The 26,690-nt window shown below is 42.3% G+C and overlaps 1 protein-coding gene and 1 pseudogene across 2 annotated transcripts; both read right to left on the bottom strand.

Annotated features, from left to right (window-relative positions):
• LOC112257765 (E3 ubiquitin-protein ligase RNF167) lies at nt 1-5,599 on the bottom strand. Of its 2 annotated transcripts, none has more exons than XM_024431591.2 (10): nt 5,496-5,599; nt 4,334-4,493; nt 4,107-4,187; nt 3,875-4,018; nt 3,627-3,714; nt 3,315-3,405; nt 2,769-2,874; nt 2,091-2,184; nt 1,789-1,869; nt 1-1,683 (listed from the first exon to the last, which is right to left on the bottom strand). In XM_024431591.2, exons 2-10 carry the CDS (start codon nt 4,430-4,432, stop codon nt 1,262-1,264), a joined length of 1,206 nt encoding a protein of 401 aa, XP_024287359.1. In that variant the 5' UTR covers nt 4,433-4,493; nt 5,496-5,599; the 3' UTR covers nt 1-1,261. The 2 variants fall into 2 exon arrangements, with proteins under 2 accessions (XP_024287359.1, XP_024287360.1); XM_024431592.2 differs by lacking the exon at nt 5,496-5,599 and adding an exon at nt 5,317-5,484.
• Nucleotides 5,600-24,701: 19,102 nt separating this feature from the next.
• Nucleotides 24,702-25,887, bottom strand: LOC112259111 (annotated as a pseudogene).
• Between the last annotated feature and the right edge of the window lie 803 nt (nt 25,888-26,690).

Raw genomic sequence — 26,690 nt, 5'->3', positions numbered from 1 at the left:
AATATTCCATCATTAAGATTTTTTTTATAGAAGAGGTTGAAATAAAATTACACTGGACAAATTTGATCCTTTTAAAAGGAGTAAAAGTAGTTAAAAGAAACAATGCTGGACAATAAAAACGTATTACAGTGGGGTTTACAATATATATATTCTCCTTTGACAAGCCACATGATTACTGGTCCAGGGCAAATTAACTGTCCAACAGATCCATCAGAGAGGAAAAAAACTCCATAAAACAGTGAATGAAACTCACCATAGAGTAAATTTAACTCCCACTTACCGACAATATCATGAAAGAAACCAGTTACAGAGATGCATACAGGTTACAGTATACCACTAGCATGGGGAAGATGTGTTATTTGTGAGACAGCAGCACTGCAGTTTCCTTTCTGGTGAATGAGTTGAGTCTCTATTCAATCACTACCAAAGAAAATCATGCTACATTGATTTTACCGTCATCTCAGGTGGGTTATCTCCTGGTATGTTAATTGAAAATAAGAATTTGGGGTATGTCAATTGTCAAGTAGTGCATTGACAGGATTTCTTCAACCAAATACCTACAGTTAAAGAGAAATGTCCAAATGTTTCAACGTTATATTTATAATCTCCACCCCAACATCAACATGCAGTATGTGAAAATGGTACGTTTCTATGTTTTGTAGTAAAAAAGATAAGTGTTTCCAATGACATCATCAACCAATTAGTAGACAATTAGTAAGCAATGCCGACTCATAATTGGTTAAAATCACACAATAAACACCGATGTCATTGGAAACAATTTTGTTTTACTACAGAACATAGAAACGCACAATTTTCACATGTTGATGTTGGGGTGGTGCTTGAGAAGAAGAATATGAAGTTGAAAAATATAGAAATGACCTTTTAAGATTGAGACTACCTGGCTGTCACATCATTTTGTGAAAATATTAAGTTTAGGAGGAGGGTGGGGGGTTAGAGTGCACTGGCAAAGACTTAAAGCAAAATGTTTAACTGATTCACTGTACTTAATGTGTGCCTCATGTTTAAGACAGATTTAAAAAGGACTGCTAAAATCTAGCAGAATCTTGGCTTTATATTACCATCTTAGAGCTAGCAACATTGAGTGACAATAGTGTTCTAGAAAGTCTATGACTGAGACAACTTCATAGCCACAGCTCCATAAACCAGTTTATCTTTTCGTGTGATAAAAATCACACTGGGGGACAAGACTGACCCTTTTCAGCTAGCAGAAAGTAATTTCATCTCATCTACCTCCAGGCTCTCAGACCCCCACTGTGCCCCTACCAATGAGCTGGGCATTGTCATCGTCTGAGGGGTGGGAGTCTACCACTCCCTCCTCAGTATCAGAGTCTGACACCTCCTGAGGGGAGTAGTAGCCCTTATACTCCAGGATGGGCGAGTCGCAGTGAGTGGGAGAGGCTAGGCACTGCGCGGTGGTTACTGTGGTGACAGTGGCAGAATAGGCCCCTGGATTGCCAGAGGGGAAGCCTGGGTTGGAGGGGCGGAGGAGAGGGGTGCGCTCGGTGTCAGCTTCGCCCTCCCCCCTCTCTTCGTCTCCACCACGTGCCCTCTCATCCTCAGACTCAGAGTACTCCGGATTGGGCCGGGTTACACCTTGTTTGCACACAGGGCAAGTTTTCTTAGTCCCTGTAAGCCAGGGGTCCACACACTTGCTGTGGTATGCTGAAGAGATGACAGAAATAAAACAGTTACTGCAACCATGACCTTGGAACTGTGAGAAAAACAATTGCGAGTTATACAGGGACAAACATTATAATTTATAATTACCATGTGAGCAAGGCAAAACTCGCAGTTTGTCTCCCTCTTCATACTCATCCAGACAAATAGCACAAACATCATATTCATCACCTAGAAAAATAATAAGATTCACATGTATGTGTAAATGCATTGTAATGCTAACTGTAATGTAACGATAACAGGAGCAGACAATCAGATTGGTATTTTTGTTATTCGGGTTTCTCAACATTCTAGCGAAGAAATAGAGTACTGCTGTTCCAGAATGTGTTTGACCAGTTATACTGGTGACTGATTCTCATTTTAATGTGTGGTGGGACACTCCCCCTAGTTACCTTTAGTGAACTTGTGAATGGGGATCCTCTTTAGTTGTTCCCTGGTCAGCCTATTTTTCCTCATCCTTTTCCTGTACTGCACACAGCGCACAATCTAAACCAAGACAAGACAGGGAATGAAGAGACAGAGGCTGTGTCCAGATACCCATACTTAAGTTCTAAACAGTAGGCAATTTGGGGATGCTAAAATATAAAGTTTTATAGTATGTGAAATTTCAAAAAATGAGTATGCTTTGAAAGCCAGGATGTCATTACACATTTTGGCTTTTCAACATCCTGGCTTTTCATCTAGTAGAATTCGCTGCACCCTATTGACAAAAGCATCCTTTTTCAAGAGCCACGTGTGTTTGATAACATTATCAGTTAGAGTCACGCCCTGTACCAGAATGAACAAATGGTGGGAATAAATGCAATTGCACACTAGATGAAGCACTCCCAGTATTGATGAGCCTAGTATGTTGATATGTGTTGCTCACTGAATTTGATTTAACTAAACAATACATTCTAAATAGTTTGTAGTATGATTAGTACACAGCATGCTGTTTTAGTAAGTAGTAGGCAAGACAGATTTCAGACATAGCTCTTGACCACACCAAGACCTAAGGATGACAGTCATAGGGCTTTTAATATCTATTCCACATTCATTACAAAATGAGGCTGTTCCCCAAGAGCACTTACCAGGAAGACAACCATCACAAGGACGATCATGCCCACCACTCCGGTGAAGGGGATGAGATAATACGAGAGTGGAAAGGCAAACTCCGGCTTGAGGATCACATAGGCCCTGCATACCAAATACAGCACCATCAGCTTTGTATGGGGGCATTTTTCAGAAAAGCAACTATGACTAAGAGGGACAACACTGCCAGACAATACCATCACCAACATGCTGATGACGTCCACATAGGACCAGACACACAGCGGGGCTGACATCATGATGAGTGCAAAGATGTTGTGAAGAATATGACAAAATTTCAGTGCAACTCTAATCAATAAAGGTCCCATCTTCATTACATAACCTGTATGCATACCATTACCAAAGAGCCAATACACACCCATGTTGAATGGTTACATTAGCAACCATAACTCATCAGCAGATAGTTAAGTCGTACCCCCATCTAACATTGTGAATAGCGCTAGAAAGAACCTCTGTGATGTCACCCATGAACAGGTTGTCATGGAAGTTGCGCTTGACAAAAATAATTGAACATCAATGGAAATCACCCTTGTTCAGGAATGATGAAGGTCCTGAGAATTTGGGAGGCGTAGTAGCTGGTGAATACTGAGGGGATCTCAATCTCCTCTGCAATGGTTTCTACACACACAAACAAACAAAATGGGGAGCACTGTCACTCAGCATTACCAAAGTATTTACTTCCTGGGAGGATCATACTGGTTAAAGACTACTTGAGGTTTTGAGAAGTGAGAACACAAATCAGTCAACCTGGTTAAGGGGAAGTAAACTAACGGAACTGATTCTGTCAGAAATGGAAAAAGGCAGCTTAGGGAAGTTGAAGACGATTTCAGGATCCTCACCATTGCTGTAGTTCATGTTGAGTAGAGTCTCTGAGTACATGTTGTGAACGATGGCTGCACTGAATCCTGCTTGCTGTGCATGCAGCACCTGCATTAAATACACAATCATAATTCACACTATAATAATTGTAAACACTACACGCAGTGTGGTTTTACACTGAATATGTTGCAATAAATAAATAGGTTGAATTCAAATGGAAAACACCATATGTCCTAAGCAACCCAACAGCATAGCGACACACACTAACCTTGATATCAAAATTGCAGTCATAGCGTCGGATGAGGACTATGTACTTAGTAGTGGTAGTGTTGGAATCACTAGATGTGGGCCGTGGTGGTGGAGGTTTTATCGGAGTGCAGCCGTTGAGTGGACGGGACTCTACTAACACACCCTTAAAGACAAAGAGAAAGAAAATTAGGTAATTTTAGCCAATTTATCCATTGGATGAAAGGGAATGTTATCCCCTCCCCTACTCTCACCATAAGTCCCTCTTTGGGTAGTGATGATCCAAACAAGGCAGACAGGTCCTCAAACAACATGTTAGTCATATTGCTGTAATGCTACCAGACAGAGAGACACAAGTTTTAAAATCAATGCCAGCACACAGGGACTGTAAACTGCATTTTTATGACAAATGCAATGGCAAACATCACTTGTAAATCCACAACAAACTTGATCATACAGTTCTACAATTATGAGGACTCACAGCATAGATGTATGCGTGCGCAGGTAAGGGAGCCAGTGTGCAGCACAGCACCAGAGTGAGAAGGCCCAGTTGGGCATCCATGCACCACAGACCCAGCATCCTGCCTCACTGTCTGTTTGGAGAATGGGATGAGTACAGCAAGGTAGCAGGGAAGCTCAGCCTGAGGAGTGAAAATAATCCCTTGATTATAGTAATCCCTTCCAAAAAATACTGTAGTTTTGAAACTGCAGTAAATGTGCAGTAACTGCAGTCAACTGTGGTATTTTGAATGCAGTAATTGCAGTGTACTGCAAAATTACTGCAGTAAAAATTGTTTTTATTTTGGACGCAGTATTTGCAGCAATTATACTGCACTCTAACTGCAGTAATAAACTGGATGGTTCGAGCCCTGAATGCTGATTGGCCGACAGCCGTGGTATATCAAGACTAAGGGCTGTGTCCAGGCACTCCGCGTTACGTCGTGCGTAAGAACAGCTCTTAGCCGTGGTACATTAGCCATATACCACACCCCCTCAGGCCTTATTGCTTAATTATACTGCTCTCTGACTGCAATCTTTTTTCGTAAGGGGATTAATATCATTATAATAAATTATTCCAATACCAGTCCAAATAAACGGGGGAAAAAATCACAGTATAACGTTAATAGTTTCTATGATCATGCCTGTATACAAAACACAAATACAGTACAGTAGCTAGCTAACGTTACTCGTCAGTGATAACTACAGTAGCTAACTAGTTTATACGTAGCTAGCTAGCAACCTAGCCAGCTAACGTTAAATTAACACACAGCTAAAAGACGTTAAACATTTTGGAATCAATGCTTGGGGACAAAAATAACACATTCGGTCCGGTGGACAAAACTATTATTTTCCTTAATAACTCTGTTAGCTAGCTAGTTTACTTCGCTATTGGCTGAACAATCTGACGTTAGCTAGGTAACATTAGGTGTGCTGCTAACAACAACAAAGACGAATTTCATTTACCACGGCACGGATAACTAACGTTAGCTAATGTTCTAAGATTGTAACTAGCGATCTGAAAGTTACAGTATTTTATGTCAGGCTGCTCCTCAATACTGATAATCAGAACAGTCTCAATTATGGAAATGTAAACATATCTATCTAAACATATATATCTAGCTAGCTATCTGTGATCCTTTTACCAGTCAGTGTCTTGTTTGGTCCAATTCTTCACTGCGATAAAGTTATTACCGTTCTCCTAGCAGCAGGATATTATGGCGGTACCACGATCGCGGATTTTATGTTTTCAAAATAAGAGTCCCCAGCAAAGACATACTACATGTTGGGAATATTGCACTCAATTGCAGTACAACTGTTTTTCACAGAATTTTAAATGTTATTTACAGACACTGGTATGTTGAAATGTATTGTGTAGGCTATGTTTAAAGAAATACACTTAAACTAAAATACACATTTATTGTAATGACTGAGAATAAAACATAAATGAGAGAATGTCCACAACAATTCTCGAGTCGCTGTCCACCAACCCCAAGGACGCCTGGCACTGAAACATCCCAGGTATTCCATTGATTGACAGAAAGCAGGGGGACTGGCATACTGGCATGCTGGGACTGGCATGCAACTTTTCAGGGAAGTTAGGAACCAATATGCACAGGCAGTTAGGAAAGCAAAGGCTAGCTTTTCAAACAGAAATTTCCATCCTGTCGCACAAACTCAAAAAAGTTCTGGGACACTGTAAAGTCCATGGAGAATAAGAGCACCTCCTCCCAGCTGACCACTGCACTGATGCTATGAAACACTGTCACCACCGATAAATCTACGATAATTGAGAATTTCAATAAGCATTTTTCTACGGCTGGCCATGCTTGCCACCTGGCCACCCCTACCCCGGTCAACAGCTCTGCACCCCCCACAGCAACTTGACCAAGCCTCCCCTGCTTCTCCTTGACCCAAATCCAGATAGCTGATGTTCTGAAAGAGCTGCAAAATCTGGACCCCTACAAATCAGCTGGGCTAGACAATCTGGACCCTCTCTTTCTTAAATTATCCACCGCAATTGTTGTAAACCCTATTTTTTAGCCTGTTCAACCTCTCTTTCGTATCGTCTGAGATCCCTAAAGATTGGATAGCTGCCGCGGTCATCCCCTTCTTCAAAGGGGGAGACACTCTAGACCCAAACTGTTACAGACCTATATCTATCCTAACCTGCCTTTCTAAAGTCTTCGAAAGCCAAGTTAACAAACAGATCACCAATCATTTCGAATCCCACCGTACCTTCTCCGCTATACAATCTGGTTTCAGAGCTGGTCATGGGTGCACCTCAGCCATGCTCAAGGTCCTAAAAGATATCATAACCGCCATCGATAAAAGACGATACTGTGCAGCCGTCTTCATCGACCTGGCCAAGGCTTTCGACTCTATCAATCACCACATTCTTATCAGCAGACTCAACAGCCTTGGTTTCTCAAATGACTGCCTAGCCTGGTTCACCAACTACTTCTCAGATAGAGTTCAGTGTGTCAAATCGGAGGGCCTGTTGTCCGAACCTCTGGCAGTCTCTATGGGGGTGCCACATGGTTCAATTCTCGAGCCGACTCTTTTCTCTGTATACATCAATGATGTCGCTCTTGCTGCTGGTGATTATCTGATCCACCTCTACGCAGACGACACCATTCTGTATACTTCTGGCCCTTCTTTGGACGCTGTGTTAACTAACCTCCAGACGAGCTTCAATGCCATACAACTCTCCTTCCGTGGCCTCCAACTGCTCTTCCTAATCTTACTTCATTTGCACACACTGTATATAGATTTTTCTATTGTGTTATTGACTGTACGTTTGTTTATCCCATGTGTAACTCTGTTGTTTGTGTCACACTGCTTTGCTTTATCTTGGCCAGGTCGCAGTTCTAAATGAGAACTTGTTCTCAACTGGCCTACCTGGTTAAATAAAGGGGAAATAAATAAAAATAAAATAAACTAAATGCTAGACCCTGCGAAAACAAATAAACATGACCAGAAACTCATAAACAGTTACACATAACTGACCAGCAGGGAGAACAAACAAAGATTCGGAGGTCTACTTTGTCTGCACAGGCGTGATGGGGACAGAGTGTCCACTCGTGGCAAAGGGAGTGCAGTCTGTGGCATGGGGCTGTCCCGCTTGTGCACAGGGGATGAAGGCAGGGACAGGGGGAAAAGGATGGGGCCACAGGGGACCTATCAGTGACACAGGGGGTTAAGGTCCCTCGGGTGTCCGTGGGCGAAGAGGCCCCTCTGTATGGGGATAACCTGTCCCGGTGCAGTGCCACCTTTCTCCCCCTGGGAGGCAGCTGGACCTGGTACACCACCTCCCCCATCCTCTCAAGGATGCTGCAGGACCCCACCCAGTGCCTGTCGAACTTGGGGCAACAGCCTTTCTTCCTCAGGGGGCTGTAGACCCAGACCATGTCTCAGCCTCAAAGTGCCTCCCCAGGTGTACACAACGTAGTTTATTTTCTGCCTCACATCTGAATTCCCCAGATTCTCCCTAACGAAGGTGTAGGCTGTCTCAAGACAGTCCTGGAGTCTCCTGGCTTATTCTGGCACCAGTGGAACAGAAGGGCTATCAGGGGGTCGGCCCAAATGCCATCTCTGCAGGAGTGCGGATCTCTCTCCCCAGCATGAGTAAGGCAGGCATGCAGGAGGTGGAGTCTTGGACAGCGGTGCAGCATGCCATGAGGACCATGGGCAGGTGCTTGTCACAGTCACGCTGGTATCTGGCAGAGATGATGGCCAGCGTTTTGTTGAAATGCTCCATGAGGCCCTCACTCTGTTGGGGAAACGGAGTGGTGCGGGTCTTGTGCACACCCAGCCGTTCACATATGGTTACAAACACAAAGGACTCAAAGTTTATGCCTTGGTCGCTGTGAATGGACTCTGCAGCGCCAAACCTGCTGTACATACCCCCTGTGATGGCGTTGATGGTGGTCTTTGCTTTCTGGTCAGGCAGAGCATTGACCCCAGTGCACAACTGAGCAAGAGGACAAGTACATTAGAGTGTCTAGTTTGAGAAACAGACACCTCACAAGTCCTCAACTGGCAGCTTCATTAAATAGTAACCGCAAAACACAAGTCTCAACATCAACAGTGAAGCGGCGACTCAGGGATGCTGGCCTTTTAGGCAGAGTTGCAAAGAAAAAAATATATATCTCAGACTGGCCAATAAAAATAAAAGTTGAAGAAAAGAACACAGACACTAGACAGAAGAACTCTGCCTAGAAGGCCAGCATCCCGGAGTCGCCTCTTCACACAGTATATTTTACAATAGTTATCTTTTGTTTGTTTTTAGTCCCATCCTTAAGCTCCACTTAACCACTCCCATCTATCTCTGAACAACATCCAGTTTTGATTTCTATGTGCCATATATGTTTTAAACTGTTCTGTGATGTTACACAACATTTCTGAACCTTTCTATTCTCATACATTCTACATATTGTAAATTAAAGACAAACATTTTTGCTAAGAGTATTATTATATTATTGATCGATTGACTATAACTTTTTAAATCACCCAGCAGTGCTATCTGCAGAGGGGGACATAACTTGCAGGGGGTCTGGGGGTCCTCCCACTACGTTGCATAGAAATTGGCCTAAATATTGATCACCCATATCTCTCCAACTCTGCTCTTTTCAATCTACATCTAGCATATTGACTGATATAGCCTAGTAATACAATATAAGGGCCATGTGAGAATCTCTGTTAATTTAACCTATTTCTTAATTAAGTTATTTTGTGCATTTGATATTGCCTATAGGGAGCAACATTTCTGGGACCATGGCTGGCAAGTGAGCTACGTCACACACGCCTAACTTAACATTGTGGGACTGCGGTTGGGTTTGGGACCAGTCCTTGCAGTAGCAGATGGGAGTCGGACAGAAAGCCAGCTTGGACAGAAGCGGGATGAAGAAATCGGTCCACGCAGACCTCTACTGTGCACCATGACACTGAAGCCTGTAACACTTTAGAGCTGTTTATTATTGTGTCAGTGTGAAAAGTAGGGAATTAGCTAGGTAAACTGACAGATCAATAACGTTACATTGACATACTGGCTAATATAACTCCCATTGCACTGAAAAAACATAAAAATGTCAATCTTCAATCGTTTGGCAGATGGTTTCATAATTTCATTCAGGTCTAGTTTGATTGAGGCAAAAAATAATAGCTAAGCCAACTTTTGGCCAGCTCTCTCTGTAACGTTTCATCAACGGTGAAAGCTTGCTAAGTTTATTTACTTCTGTAATGTGACAAAACAAAAGCTACAAAACATTTTCATACAAACAGCTGCAGTTACATAGTAATAATAACCACCTCATATCGCTATCTGACAGATAACTAGGGGCTAGAGCTGACCTGGCTGTGGTATCTACTCACTAGTGATTAGTGAGTTGGGGATGAGGGCAGGGACAGGGGGAAAAGGATGGGGTACTCTACTCACTAGTAGATACTCACATTAGCTAAAGTTACAATACTAGCTCAGCACTATGGGCTCCTAACCAACTGTGCTATTTTTTTTTTTTGCATTGTTTGTAACTTATTTTGTACATAAAGTTACTGCTACCGTCTCTTATGACCGAAAAGAGCTTCTGGACATCAGAACAGCGATTTCTCACCCCGAACTGGACAAAGATATTTTCTTTAATGAGTCCGACGCAAAGGATATACTGCTTCCCTGAGACCAGGCCCAAATCCCCGTCATTCGTGTGAAGAAAGGACGGGGATACAGGGGGAGAAGGTCGGGTGCCTTGTGAGAATTCGTAGGCGAGTGATTAAACCACTGATACCATCTGTTCTATTGACCAACATGCAATCACTGGAAAACAAACTGAATGATCTACGGTCGAGACTATCCTACCAATGGGACATTAAAACTGTAATATTTTATGTTTCACCAAGTTGTGGCTGAACGACGACATGGATAATATAGAGCTGGCTGGGTTTGTGTTTCTATTTGTCAATAACAGCTGGTGCGCGATGTCTAATATTAAAGAAGTCTCTAGGTATTGCTCGCCTGAGGTAGAGTGCCTCATGATAAGCTGTAGCCCACAATCTCTACCAAGAGCATTTTCCTCTATATTATTCGTAGCCATCTATTTACCACCACAAACCGATGCTGGCACTAAGACCGCACTCAAAAAGCTGTATAAAGCCATAAGCAAACAAGAAAAATGCTCATCCAGAAGCGGTGCTCCTAGTGGCCAGGGACTTGAATGCAGGTAAAGTAAAATCAATTTACCTAATTTATACCAGCATGTCACATCCACTCCATCCAGCCAGCTCCATGCCCCAGGTAGATGGGGGGAGATGGGAAGGGTGTTCTGGGGCCGTCCTACCGACCCTGCTATGCCCCTCCAGAAGGACAGAGTCACTCATCCAGTCATCCAGCCCAAGCTGTAGTAGGCCTAAGCCAGCCCTCCACACTTGCCTGGTTACCCAGACATTTGCGAAAACATTCAGGGCCATCTGATTGGTCCAGAAACCGTTGGGCACACATTAGTAAAGCGGCAGTTTGAACATTTGTCATAGGCTTTGATACTCTGATTGGTAAGAGGCGATCTAATCACTGATGACTTTGTTTTGTACAACAGTCCTTGTACCTCTTGTCACCAGAAACGACTTCAATGATGTCAGTCTCAGACTAAAGTATGTAACGAATGACAGATCTCCAGGCTTCTAGGCCCTATACTCTCGGCCCTGCCTGCCTGCCTGCCTACATGCCCTTTCCCTGGGCCTAAGTGTCCAGCTTACTCCCCCCCAATAATTCAATTTTTCCTCTCCACATCGAGACCTCTAGGCCTTTTCTCCCTGCCCTGCTTGCCTACCCAGTTGTGTAGCTAGCTAGTGCTGTTCGTTGTTGAATCTCAGATCACTTGTCATGATGTGCGCTCGTACTGCTCTCATCTCACGTGCCTGCTGCAGAGCTCTCTCAACACACACACCCCTCTGGTCCTCCCCCTCCCTACCAATGATTGTATATTAAGCTCCCTCCTTACCTCTTACTCATTTACTTACTCAGCAACAGCCTGCCTCACTGCCTGATAGTCGGCAGCAGGTCACAGTGAAATTAATACATGTAAAAAATTAAAAAAAATTAAAAATGCCATGGTGGCCGTGGAGCAATTTAGAAGTAGCCCAAAATCCATAACCAATACATTTTCACCCACAACATAGTTCTCAAAGTATCCCAATTTGCAGTAAAACCATGGACATGGCAACACTGGTTGTGATTGAATGGCAAAGACCCACCCAAGAAACACTCACATCAAACCACACCCCCAAGATAACCTTCGTTTGCCTTCAGTCATGGTCGCTAGCGTTTCTTAATGAGCATTGACAAAAAGAGGCCAAATCAGGAGCCCTTTAAGCTTATGGATGAAATTAACTCCACAACTGGGTTATTAGCTACCAGTTCCCAAAACAGAAAACGGCCAGCAAGGTTTGGGGACGTGCATCACAAGAGGTTGCTGAGGGGAGACCATTTCACTAATCCGCTCCAGTCATTACCACAAGCCCGTTCTCCCCAATTAAGGTGCATGTTACATCTACAATGGGGAAAGCAGCCCCCATTAGGAGCAACTTAGATTTACAGGCATTACGGAACTAGATATTGGACAATTTATGGCACTCAACAGTCACCCAGTACCCATTACTGCATTTCTGTAGATAACGCAGAACTAACTGTTTTTCTGCAGCAGCTTAAACTAAAGCAAGGTTTCCTAAACTCTAACCTTTTTGTTTTTGCCCTAGCTCTACACAGCTGATTCAAATAATCAACTAATTATCAAGCTTTGATAATTGGAATTAGCTGTGTAGTGTTAGGACAAAACAACTAAACATGCACTGCTTGTGGTACCGATGACCGAGTTTGGGAAACTCTGAACTAAAAGGTACAAGAGGGTCGGTCGCCTCCAGGCAAAAGAGCTGATCAAGGGACTACAGGAAAAGGCCGGCCGAACAGGCCCCCATTAACATCAACTGGGCTGTAGTGGAGCGGGTCGAGAGTTTCAAGTACCTTGGTTCCCACATCACCAACAAACTATCATGGTCCAAACATACCAAGACAGTCGTGAAGAGGGCACGGCAACAACTTTTCCCCCTCAGGAGACTGAAAGAATTGGCATGGGTCCCCAGATCCTCAAAAAGTTCTACAGCTGCACCATCGAGAGCATCCTGACCGGTTGCATCACTGCCTGGTATGGCAACTGCTCAGCATCTAACCATAAGGCACTACAGAGGGTAGTGCGTATGGCCCAGTACATAACTGGGGCCAAGCTTCCTGCCATCCAGGACCTACATACTGTAGGTATGTCAGAGGAAACCCACAAAAATTGTCAAAGACTCCAGTCACCCAAGTCGTATAGACTATTCTCTCTGCTACCGCACAGCAAGCAGTACCGGAGTGCCAAGTCTAGGACCAAAAGACTTCTTAACAGCTTCTACCCCCAGGCGATAAGACTGCTGAACAATTAATAAAAAGCCCACCCAGACTATTTACATTGACCCTCCCCCCATTTGTTTTTACACTGCTGTTACTCGCTGTTTATTATTTATACATAGTCACTTTACCCTTACCTACATGTATAAATTACCTTGACTAACCTGTACCCCCACACATTGACTCAATACTGGTACCCCCTGTCTATAGCCTCATTATTGTATTGTGTTAAATTTTAGATTTTTTTTTACTTCAATTTATTTGGTAAATATTTTCTTAACTCTTTGTTGAACTGCATTGTTGGTTAAGGGCTTGTAAGTAAGCATTTCACTGTAAGGCATTCGGCGCATGTGACAAAGTTTGATTTGATTTGGTAATTATATAAATTAGGTAAGAGAATATCATATTACCATTGGTGTAATAAAATGAGAGTTAAGGTGAGCCCCTTAATAATCCCGCCTCCTCAATCCAAGTGTTTGACATTGAGGAGGGGACCAGTAACTTTATCAGCAACAGTCATTTTTCATTGGAAAAGGGAAAGCTAGTCAGTTGCACATCTGAATGCATTCAACCAAAATGTGTCTTCCGTATTCAACTGAATCAGAGAGGTGCAGGGGGCTGCCTTAACCGCATCATTGGCACCCAGGGAGCAGATTTTTTCCACTTTGCCAGCTCGGAGATTCAAACCAGCGACCTTTCGGTTACTGACCTAACGCTCTTAACTGATAGGCATCATACTTTGATCTGCTGTCATCCAAATATGTCTCACGAGTGGTGCAGCGGTCTAAGGCACTGCATCGCAGTGCTAGACACGTCACTACAGAGCCTGGTTTGATCCCAGGCTGTATCACAGCCAGCTGTGATCTGAAGTCCCATAGGGCTGTGCACAATTGGCGCAGCGCCGTCTGGGTTAGGGGAGGGTTTGGCCGGGGTAGGCTGTCATTGTAAAAAATGATTGGTTCTTAATTAACTGACTCGCCTAGTTAAATAAAGGTTAAATAAAAAAATATCATTTACATTTCATGAAAAACATGATTTTGACTGTTCATTACCTTTAAATTTGGCAGACGCAATCGGGGCCTGGGTAGGGTAGGGACAGAATGTCGCGGGCATGGGTAGGGATTCAAATTAATGCCCATGCAGGGCTCTAAGGGAGGTCCAGGGAGTAAGCTGGACGCTCAGGCCCAGTTTTACTGTGTGTGTGTTGCAAATCTCTTTTTCTGCATTTGGTGCATGTGTACTGTGTCTTCCTTCCCATCTTGGGTCCACACATCGCAGCACTTCTTCTTGTTGCTACCTGCTGCATTCAATAATGATGAAAACATTTGTTCAGGAATTTTACTAACATCTCACTCACTCACTCACTCACTCACTCACTCACTCACTCACTCACTCACTCACTCACTCACTCACTCACTCACATAGTTGCAGCAAGCCAAGGTAAGAAAGTCAGGCACACATGCATGCAACAACATCACTCACACTTACTTCCGGTATTGGAGTTGTTGGTTCTGTGGGTTGGGCGGATGGGGCACCAGCATCCTCCTCCTGAATCCTCCTCACAATGGCTGCAAAAGCTGTGGTCCTTGGGATATGTTGCCTCCTCTGGATTTGAGGTCTTACCAATGCCTTTCCCAGCTCTTAGAGAAAGAGCCATCTCCTCTGGAACATCCCTCCCTGGTTCAACGCCATCCAGATGACAAACGCGTTGTAAGCCGAGATCTCCAAGATGTTGAAGAATGTCACAAGTGGCCAGCTATTTTGCAGCTGTAGCCAGTCACCAGCTTGTATAAATTGTACACCCCTCCTTCTGTTGCATTGTAATCCATTATGATTTCTGGTTTTTGTTGTTCCTGGCCACAGATTCTCCCATCCCTACTCACGAGTACCACATTTTTGCCTTTATTGGCCAAAGACTTTTAGAACTAAACCAAGATACACCACAGCCTGTCGTTTCAAATGGGAACAAATGAGCCATAGTGGGCAGAACAAGCAAGGAGGTGGATTGAGCCAAGCACGAGCTAGCGAGATCCTATTGGCAGGTTATAGCACAAATTAGCATGATTCTGTTGGGGAACACCTACTCTGAAGTGCGCGTGTGCAATAACTGAATTTGCCTTTGCTCTCCTTCTAAACAACACAATGTTTTAAAACTTTGGCAAAGGGTAAAGTCTACTTAGTCCACTCTGTTCGTAACATATTGTAGTTTTGGAGACAGAAAACTATATTGCCATCAAATGTTTCACCGATGATTCAATGATCAGAATGTCAGGCAAAATCCATCTCGTTCCTTATTCACTCACTGCTGGCCACTGGGCTTCCTCTCAGTGGAAACGCAAACCGGATGCTTCACATTTATACATCCAGTGAAATATCGGTTTCATTGTTCTATCTGTGGTGGAGCTCTAGGGCTTCTGGGCTTGCTCAGTACTTGTGCTCTAGGAACGTCTGTGAGTTTATTTTCAGCTTGGTTTAACCATGTATTTTTGTAGCCAATTGCTCTGAATCTTTCTAAGAGTTAATCCTTCTGTCGAATGCGCTTTCACTGGAGCAGATGTGGTTGACCCTATGTAGTTGACTTATAGGGTGACTTTAGGGCGGGTGTGACAACGTTGAGCATGGAGGAAGTTGTATTTGTTTGTGCTCTTTCTGAATAGAGCAGATGAGAGGGAGGTACCTGATTTGGTGAGGCGTATGTCCAGGAAGTCCAGACCTCCTTCATCATGTCCCATAGCGCAGGAGTCCTGCAATTGAATTCACAAATTGGTGAAAGGACATCAGGGAGTTTAGGTCAGAACAAAAATGTACTCAAAAAAACAATGGTACTCAAAAAAGGGTTGGACGTCTTCTTTAGAATGTGAACGTTTTCAACATACTTGATGTGCAGGTTGGCTAGGTTCGGTGCCATCCGCTACACTGCAGGAATTAGCATTTGAAGTCATATTTGGTGAGCATCAACCCCGTGACTTCAACTGGATTTCTTCATTCTTTTATTCTTTTCCCACCAAACCTTAACCCTATCTTCCCACAAGGCGGCAGTATGTTTCTACTGAATGATTTCTATGTTTGGGAGGGATGAAGGGACTTAAATTATACCACCTCTGGACGGGTGGATTGAGCCTCACTTCTAGGGGAAAAAAACTCTGATAATCTGATAATTCTGAATTTCTGAAGGTCTACAGAGATGTTCAAATTATTAATAGATGCTGTAGGAACAAAAGACAAACCATGATTAAGGAGGGAGACTTCTGATGGTTCAAGATGCTTTAGAGAAAGGTTGACTATTTGGCTTGTTGTTTGTGTCTGGTATTGTACCTGCACGTATTTCCCCCACCTGTTTCCTCTCCTGGTTATACTCTGTTGTTTTGTCTCCTCCCCTATCCATTGGTTTGTTGTGTATTGTGCTGTCCTCTAAAAAGGAATCTCACGATTTGTGGCATTGGCGTCTGTAGTTCGATCTCTGTTTGTTGTACGAGCAGTGGTTACTAAAGTTTGAGTGAAATGGTTACATCGAATTGTCACGTCCATCTCATCTCACCCGGCTGAGTTGACAGAGGCCCCCATTTTGACTTCTGTATTGTGCGCTGGGGGCGGGTGTCACGTTCGGACCTTTATTTCCTTTGTTTTGTCTTTATTTAGTATGGTCAGGGCGTGAGTTGAGGTCGGCAGTCTATGTTTGTTTTTCTATGGTTGGTTTCTGTTTCAGCCTAGTATGGTTCTCAATCAGAGGCAGGTGTCGTTAGTTGTCTCTGTTTCCGTGTGAGTGTTTGTCGCCACACGGTACTGTTTCGGTTTTCGTTTCATCACATCATTTATTGTTTTGTATTTCAGTGTTCAGTTTGTTTTTTAATAAATCGTCATGAACACTTACCACGCTGCATCTTGGTCCGATCCTTACTCCTCTTCAGACGAAGAGGAGATCTGCCTTTACAGTGGGCTCCGCTGCCTTGGATAGCAAAGAGTAAACATAACTCTCTGAGTATAGTCATTGTAGTAAATGACCACATATTCAGCACTAAACTAGGTAGAATATTTGAATTAAAATAATTGTACCGATGTCATTGAATAGCTAATAGCTAATATTTTGGTTAATTGCTGAAAAATATCCCAAATGTATGTTAATTGTTCAGGACTAAGATTCTAACAACAGCAGTGTGTTAGATATATTTATTTAGGCTCATGTTGTTTAGGTTCTAAAATGAACAGAGTAAAAACTCACAGACAACTATGAAAAGCTCAAACAAAGTGTATTTACCCAATGGGTCAGACAAAGACATGTTACCACCAGCACAAGTCTACTCCTTCCCTCTAAACATTACATCTTTATTGCTAGGCAGGAAGTTAAGGGACGTGGGTAATAATCAAATCAAATCAAATCAAAAAAATGTTTTCAATCAAATCAAATTTTAGGAAGTTAAGGGACGTGGGTAATAAACTGTTCCTTCTCCCTTAATGTGACCTGACCTCCACCATATACATTCCTCCTACAGATAACCATTAACTTCTGGTGTAACAACCAGACTTTGGCCCTTCTCCTTTCCATAGGATGGATACCTGATGTCTAACAATATTTCAAGTTTAGAAGTCAGAACCCATCATCAGGAAAGGACAAGGACAGGGGGACATGACTTAAAAAATGGCAGAGTAATTAAAAAAGTACATTTGTTTTGAGTCAACATGACGCTCTTGGCCTGCCTAATGTTAATGGTTACACTTGTGTCCACCTAGCCTACAATTTCATGGTTTCTGAGACAGTGATCTGAGAGGTTGCCAAGTCTACTGTGATAATTAGTGTCATATCAGGGCATTATGTTCTAGTCTCATAGTCTATTAATTTAAGCTATAGGCCTATGGGTTTATTATGTTTAGTTCTGTGTGAGTCGCATGTTAAATGCAAGAGTGCTGGATTTATGTAGGCCTAAAATACTATTTGGTCTGGATAGTGAAATCACTTTAGATGGTTTGTTGTGTGCAATCGATTACAGTATGGTTTAGGGTGGGCTATGTTTTTATGATAATTGAATGATAATTTGAGTGCCTACATTTTGGCACACCTACATTTTAGCTGGCCCTGCCATCAACGGACAACTGCCTACGCCACTGATCTAAACTTGCCCAGATTGAAGGTAGAATGCTTTAAATGTTTTGTAGATCTTTATTAAGGGCTTGCAAACTATTACAGACTACAAAGGGAAGCACAGCTGCGAGCTGCCCAGTGACACAAGCCTACCAGACGAGCTAAATAACTTCTATGCTCACTTTGAGGCAAGCAACACTGAAGCATGCATGAGAGCATCAGCTGTTCCGGACGACTGTGTGATCATGCTCTCCATAGCCGATGTGAGTAAGACCTTTAAACAGGTCAACATTCACAAGGCCACAGTGCCAGACGGATTACCAGGATGTGTACTCCGAGCATTGATTGTGGACTTCAGGACTTCAGGAAACAGCAGAGGGAACACCCCCCTATCCACATTGATGGAACAGTAGTGGAGAGGGTAGTAAGTTTTAAGTTCCTCGGCATACACATCACAGACAAACTGAATTGGTCCACTCACACAGACAGCATCGTGAAGAAGGCGCAGCAGCGCCTCTTCAACCTCAGGAGGCTGAAGAAATTCGGCTTGTCACCAAAAGCACTCACCAACTTCTACAGATGCACAATCGAGAGCATCCTGGCGGGCTGTATCACCGCCTGGTACGGCAACTGCTCCGCCCACAACCGTAAGGCTCTCCAGAGGGTAGTGAGGTCTGCACAACGCATCACCGGGGGCAAACTACCTGCCCTCCAGGACACCTACACCACCCGATGTTACAGGAAGGCCATAAAGATCATCAAGGACAACTGCCTGTTCACCCCGCTATCATCCAGAAGACAAGGTCAGTACAGGTGCATCAAAGCTGGGACCGAGAGACTGAAAAACAGCTTCTATCTCAAGGCCATCAGACTGTTAAACAGCAACCACTAACACTGAGTGGCCGCTGCCAACACACTGACTCAACTCCAGCCACTTTAATAATGGGAATTGATGGGAAATGATGTAAAATATATCACTAGCCACTTTAAACAATGCTACCTAATATAATGTTTACATACCCTACATTATTCATCTCATATGTATACGTATATACTGTACTCTATATCATCTACTGCATCCTTATGTAATTACATGTATCACTAGCCACTTTAACTATGCCACTTTGTTTACATACTCATCTCATATGTATATACTGTACTCAATACCATCTACTGTATCTTGCCTATGCTGCTCTGTACCATCACTCATTCATATATCTCTATGTACATATTCTTATCCCCTTACACTGTGCATAAGACAGTAGTTTTGGAATTGTTAGTTAGATTACTTGTTGGTTATTACTGCATTGTCGGAACTAGAAGCACAAGCATTTCGCTACACTTGCATTAACATCTGCTAACCATGTGTATGTGACAAATAAATTTGATTTGATTTGAGCATGCACTGACCAACTGGCAAGTGTCTCACTGACATTTTCAACCAGTCCCTGACCGAGTCTGTAATACCAACATGTTTCAAGCAGACCACCATAGTCTCTGTGCCCAAGAACACCAAGGCAACCTGCCTAAATGACTACCGACCCATAGCACTCATGTCTGTCGCCGTGAAGTGCTTTGAAAGGCTGGTCATGGCTCACATCAACACCATTATCCTAGAAACCCCAGACCCACTCCAATTTGCATACCACCCCAACCTATCCACAGATGATGCAATCTCTATTGCACTCCACGCTGCCCTTTCCCACCTGGACAAAAGGAACACCTATGTGAGAATGCTATTAATTGACTACAGCTCAGCATTCAACACTATAGTGCCCTCAAAGCTCATCACTAAGCTACGGACCCTGGTACTAAACACCTCCCTGCGCAACTGGATCCTGGACTTCCTGACGGGCTGCCCCCAGGTGGTAAGGGTAGGTAACAACACATCTGCCACGCTGATCCTCAACCCAGGGCCCCTCAGGGTTGCGTGCTCAGTCCCCTCCTGTACTCCCTGTTCACCCATGACTGCATGGCCAAACACAACTTCAACACCATCATTCATTTTTCAGATGGCATAACAGTAGTAGGCCTGATCACTGGCAACGATGAGACAGCCTATAGGGAGGAGATCAGAGACCTGGAAGTGTGGTGCCAGGATAACAACCTCTCCCTCAACTTGACCAAGACAAAGGAGATGATTGTGAACTACAGAAATAGGAGGACTGAGCACACCCCCATTCGCATTGACGGGGCTGTAGTGGAGCAGGTTGAGAGCTTCAAGTTCCTTGGTGTCCACATCACCAACAAAGTATCATGGTCCAAACACACAAGGACAGTCATGAAGAGAGCACTACAATCCCTATTCCCCCTCAGGAGACTGAAAAGCTTTGGCATGGGTCCCCAGATCCTCAAAACGTTATACAGCTGCACCATTGAGAGCATCCTGACTGGTTGTATCACCGTCTGGTATGGCAACTGCTCTGCCTCCGACCGCAAGTCACCACAGAGAGTAATGCATACGGCCCAATTCATCACTGGGGCCAAGTTTCCTGCCATCCAGGACCTCTATACCAGGCGGTGTCAGAGGAAGGCCAAATAATTTCCAAAGACTCCAGCCACCCAAGTCATAGACTGTTCTCTCTGCTACCGCACAGCAAATGGTACCAGAACGCCAAGTCTAGGTCCAAAAGACTTCTTAACAGCTTCTACCCCCAAGCCATAAGACTCAAGAACAGCTAATCAAGTCACTTAACCTGCATAATCACTTTACCTCTACCTACATGTACATATTACCTCAATTACCTTGACTAACCTGTGTCCCCGCACATTGACTCTGTACCGGTACTCCCTGTAAATAGCTTGCCTACTGTTATTTTATTGATGCTCCTTAATTATTATTAATATTATTTTTGTAGTTTTTTAAACTTCAGTTTATTTACACATTTTTTCTAAAACTGCATTGTTGGTTAAAGGCTTGTAAGTAACATTTCACTGTAAGGTCTACCTACACCTGTTGTATTCGGCGCATGTGACAAATACAATTTGATTTGATTCAAGGGTCAGCCCATGCATGAGTTGACTTGAGGTAGAATATGAGGTCATTGCTGGCAAGTATTTTGATAAAATGTCATGTTGTAGCCTATGCCTCGCTAAAGGTAAAGGCTAAACTATCTTGCAAGTTCACGCACATCAGAACCCCTGGGAGAATTTAGACAGGTGAATAATGTTGCAAGTGTAAGGGTGGGGAATTAGCTTGCTGGTTTAGGGTCATGAACCCTAAATGCTATCTAACTGGCTAATGGACAGCCCCTCTGCATTAAGTACTTGAACCACCCCCCAGCGCTGGACACGTGTAATAGGCTGTAGCAGCCTCCAGACCAGCAGTAGGCTACCATCAGCTACATAGGGATTCAATCCTAAAGGGGCCGTGAAAACCTGTAAGTAAGAGACATAGGGCTTCAACCTTTAAACACCTGGCACTGGCAACTGGAAGGTGTTGGTGGAGCGGAAGGCATTCGAGGCACCAGGAGTTTAAAGTCCTACTCCAGTCTCTTTTTCACCTAATTTATGACCTGATTTAGTTAATAAAAGGCACATCTCAATAGGTGGTCCAGTTGCCTCATGACATTATGGCACAAGTGGGGGGAGGTTTGTTCCTCAAGCATGGGGGGAGGCCGATGACATCAGCGGGCACCATCAGACCAACTCCTTGAATGCCCTACTCCTTGAAGTTTGCAGTCTAAATAAACACAAATTTGTGCAAAACACATGTTTTTACTCTTTAGTGTGTGTACACTGATGTATTTATACTTGGGATATCGCTTAACAGGAAATGTTCAATAATCTCTGGAGGACGTCATTAAGTTTATTGTTTTTATTTATTTATTTATTGCACCAAAGAGCAAAAAGGCAAAAATCCTGCAGGAACGTTGTACAAGAGACACTGACATTTTTTTTGGCTGTAACAAAAGCCCAGAAAGGCTACCTCACCAAAGAGTGAGCATAAACCTGGTCCTGTATATAGCCATGTTATTGTTATGTAATTTTCTTGTCTTACTTATTATTATATATATTTTTTAACTTTTACTCTATTTAGTAAATATTTTCTTAACTCTATGCCTGCATTGTTGGTTAAGGGCTTGTATGTAAGCATTTCACGGTAAGGTGTACACGTTGTATTCGGCACGTTACAAATACAATTGCATTTGTGGGCTAGATGCAGCCAAACTTGCCCCCCCTGTGCAAGGGATTTATAGACTTTCACTAGGAGGTGTATCATGAAATTAATAGTCAAGAAATGGATGTTGCAATCCAAGATTGCCCTCTTTTAAGTTTGATAAATTCTTCCAAACAAGAGTGGTGAATAACATAATACCACCATAATGTAACATAACAGTTTTTTTTAACCTCCACTCCTCACAGGAGAACTGTCACGTTCTGACCTTTATTTCCTTTGTTTTGTATTTATTTAGTATGGTCAGGGCGTGAGTTGGGTGGGCAGTCTATGTTTGATTTTCTATGATTTGGGATTTCTATGTTTCGGCCTATTATGGTTCTCAATCAGAGGCAGGCGTCATTAGTTGTCTCTGATTGAGAATCATACTTAGGTAGCCTGGGTTGCACTGTTTGTTTGTGGGTGATTGTCTATGTTAGTGGCTTGTGTCAGCACAGGTCTCATTTGTAGCTTCACGGTCGTTGTTGGTTTATTGTTTTTGTTACTCTTTTGTATAGTGTTTCAGTGTTCTCTTTATTAAAAATTCACTATGAACACATACCACGCCGCATTTTGGTCCTCTGATCCTTCTCGCCTCTCCTCTTCAGATGAAGAGGAGGAAGACCGTGACAAGAACACTAATACGCACATTTATTGCATTGTTTTCCCAGTGTATTTATCGTCCCACCCACCACCCCCTTCATCTAAGCTGCTTTTCTACTATATGATTCTTGCAATGAAATATGTTTTTTCTTTACTCAGTACTGCCAATTTGATTATATTAACCCCTGCAGTTGAAGGTGTTACAAATGGAAAAGTGCAACAAATAAATATACAGGAAGTTAGATACACAGTTAAGTCATGGAAGGCAGTCCACAGAATCCCAATATCAGGTGGAGGGACATAAGAAGAAAATACCATAAACTGTGATGGTGGTGATGTCTTTATTCACATATGTCCCATGTGTTAATGATCAGAACTGATCTAGGAACTACTCAGTTGTCATAAGAAATGAGAAACACAGCACCTGAAAATAAAATAATGGATTAGTAAATCCACATATTCCAAAGGAAAGTGTGTCCCATTATGTAGTACATTTACTTGATGTGGAACTGTTGAAATATAAACTTACAAGAATCCCTTTCCACAGCCAAGTGGTCCAAAGAACATCTCTGTTGGTAGGCAAACTTTTCGACAGACTCCACTTAGGGTGGGGCAAGAGAAGGGAAATGATGCAGCCTCATTCTGCACAACTATAGTTAGAACCAAAAGGAGTACAAATTGGAATCAATAAAACAATAAAAAAACTTAAGAAAAACATATTGCATATACTGTATTACATGCAACTTAGATGTAACTATTGAATGCCAATGCATTCATATCACCATTTAATTTAGAAGTGCTATTGTCATTAGGCATGTAAACACAAATTGAATCCAGACTTACTATTAAGTGATAGGAAAACCAGGAGCACCAGGAAGAGCACACGTTGACAAGACATTCTAGCTGCTGAAGAGGATTATGTTACTACTCCGTCTTTAACACAGAACTGAACTTTAGTCGTGGCCTGTTTTGTATGTTGGTCTTGAGGGAGGAGTGACTTTAATAAGGAACGCTATGGTCACTGTGAGAAAAGCTCAGGATGGAATTATGTGGATGTCTGAATAGACATACTGTTCCTAATCACGTTTAGTAAAACTGCTTCCCTGCAAAGAGTAGGCTACTCATGATGCAGTAGCATCACAGGACAGGAGCTCGAGAGCAAAAATTGTTTTCACCTGATCTAAAAAATGCTTTAGTCCATATGTTAACAATTTCCAGGGAATGTTTTTCTCTCTGTGAGAGGCAGCAATGTTAGCCTGAAATCTTCAATGTATGTTGTTTATATCAAATATACTTATTCTATATTTGCAGAACATATATAGTCTCATAAGTCTTTGACCTCTGCTGTCTGCCCTTTTAGGCCATATTTTTCAATGGCAGTGAGAGACCTTCAAACTTCTACATACTGTAGGTGAGTTTTTTGCATCGCCGAAATTTGCATAATGCATAACATTATCACATTACAGTAAACCTCCATAAATGTTTGCTGCCTTCTGATGGATCACACAGTTAAGGTTTGTAAAGACATGCCTGTATGGAAGGTAGGACTACTAGGGCCGCATTGTACTAGTTCTGCTTCTTGAGCTGTTCTTATGGTTTGAGGTTTTCTCTTGGGTTTGAGTCGTCCGGGTTTGGCCGGGGTAGGCCGTCATTGTAAATAAGAATTTGTTCTTAACTGACTTGTCTAGTTAAAAAAAGGTTAACTTAGCAACCAGCATGTCTAGGCATCTAGCTTTTGTTTTTATCAACTCAGTTTTCTTTTTACATGGGCTGATAAATAGATCCTGTGTTCCTTACACAGTAAGTGGAAACAGAGCAAAATGTATTATTGAATAAAACAAATTCCCCTACTAAATATGCATCCAGAATGGCCCATTTAAATGTGTTATTACATTTGCAGTGCTGTACAAGCTGACTCTTTACAAGAATACTTCAGATTAGAGGTAGAATAGCTCAACTAAGTTCACTCCATTACTCATTTCAATCCATGTTTTTTGGCGGTGTTATTCTAGTTCTGATTCTATTGTTTTCAACAGCTTAACAACAGCTTAACAACAGCTTAACAACAGCTTAACAACAGCTTAACTGTGGGGGACAAACAGAAAACAAAGAATAGAACTAATAAGGGATAACCAATTCATGTTTAATGATCAATTTAACACTACAAGTATTTAACTCTGTATCTGCTGAAAATGTTTTAAAAAAAATCTGGGTTCTGATAGGAGTTAGTTTGACACCTTATATAATGGGGTTGATAAATGGAGGGATGACAATAATAGCAACCGACATGAGCTTTCCTAATACCTTTGAACCATCCCTGGATCCAAACAGAAAGTCCATAGCATCAAATATTGTTAAAATAATAAAGTTGATAAGGGCTATTAAATGAGGCAAACAAGACATATATTTGTGTTGATTTTTTTGGGAATGCCAACAAGCAACAATAATTTTGACATATGAGAAAATAAGAAATGCTACCAGTAAATTAAACCACACAAAGAAAGACCCATTGACAATATGTTTAACAAGGTCCTCTTGGCAAGCAAGTCTTTCTATCAATGCCCAGTTTTGACAAAAGAGTCGGTCTATGTGTGATCCACAAAGAGGATACCTGAGCATTATTGAAATGGACACTCCTGTTGTACCACAGGGAAACAGCCAAATGAAAATGAGTAACTTGCAGATGGTTACTCTTGTCATAACAGTTTGATAATGCAGAGGTCTACATATTGCCATGTACCTGTCAAGAGCCATCACAGTTAAATTAGTAAATCACATAAGGAATATGTCATGATCACAAATATCTGGAGAACACAGTTACTGAGTGAGATCATATTTGATCCTGTCAGTGTATACAAGAATGCAGGGTAGAAACCAGTGGATCCATACAGCCCGTTAATGCACAAGTTACACAAGAAAATATACATGGGCTCATGGAGAGTTCTGTGTAAACTTATAATCACAATCAAGATCAAATTAAGAACAATTGTCAAAATAAATCCCAGGAGGGTAAAAACAAATATTATTCATCTATTTGTCCAAGATTCATCCAGCCCTGAAAATGTGAACATTACTATCGATGATATGTTGTCCATATCTCCCTCAATTTCATTGTTGATGTTTGATGCTGAAATAAAAAAGCTTAGCATGTTTCAATCATAGCATTGGTTAAAAGAAATTAAACAAATCACAGGTAGATTGCCATAATGACTTTAGTTGACCTGAAATAACGTTATTTCATTAACTTCATTAGCAATACAAAACAAATTAAAATCATACTGCATTTCACAGAATTTCAATACTACATTTATACCTCTATACCTTTTGTACTTGCCTTTCACAGTGGTTTCCCAAACTGGTTTGATGACAGATGAGTGTGCTTGCATTTATATTACCTCTTCAAGAGGGAGGGTTCCCCGAGTCACCCCTAATTCATTCTCTTAAAAAAATATACATAATTCATTGCTACTGTGAGAAAAGAGGAAATGGATTCATCCTTAAGTAAACTACTTGTTGTTCATAACATTGTTGCATTCATAACTCGTAGACCTCCCCAAGTTGGGAACATTGAGTTTGACCCTGATGAGAACAAGACCACAGTCATGTGGTCTCGAGTGGCCACGAGATCAAGACTGACAAGATCAAGTACATCCACATCCTACTGTGACTCCAATGACCAAATGAGCAAAATGCATATTTAAGTCACATAATACATAATCCTATAATTTATGTTACGCTGTTTGGCTGAATAGAGGTTATAGTTCACTTTTATGGACTTTACACTTAGAATTAGGGGTGACTCATGGAACCCTGGACATTCTCAATGAACCCTGGAGTTCCCTGAAGAACCATTGCAGTCAATGTACCTTTGGTTGGTTGAGGGGTTCTTGTAGTAACCTTTAATTTTTCAATGTAGCGAAGTGTACCTGGAGGAACCTATTTGCTGGCGTGTGCGGAGCACTTTGAATTTCGCCATTGGATTTGTTGCGCTGCCAGACTCAGAAGAAGATGAAAATATGTTGTTTTTGGCGATGGCTTTATTGGACAGATAGCAACTTGTAAACAATTAC

The sequence above is a fragment of the Oncorhynchus tshawytscha genome, linkage group LG09 (assembly GCF_018296145.1).
Source record: "Oncorhynchus tshawytscha isolate Ot180627B linkage group LG09, Otsh_v2.0, whole genome shotgun sequence".
Lineage (NCBI taxonomy): Eukaryota > Metazoa > Chordata > Actinopteri > Salmoniformes > Salmonidae > Oncorhynchus > Oncorhynchus tshawytscha.
Note: the sequence above shows the minus strand (reverse complement) of the source record. Positions and strands in the feature narration are given on the sequence as shown.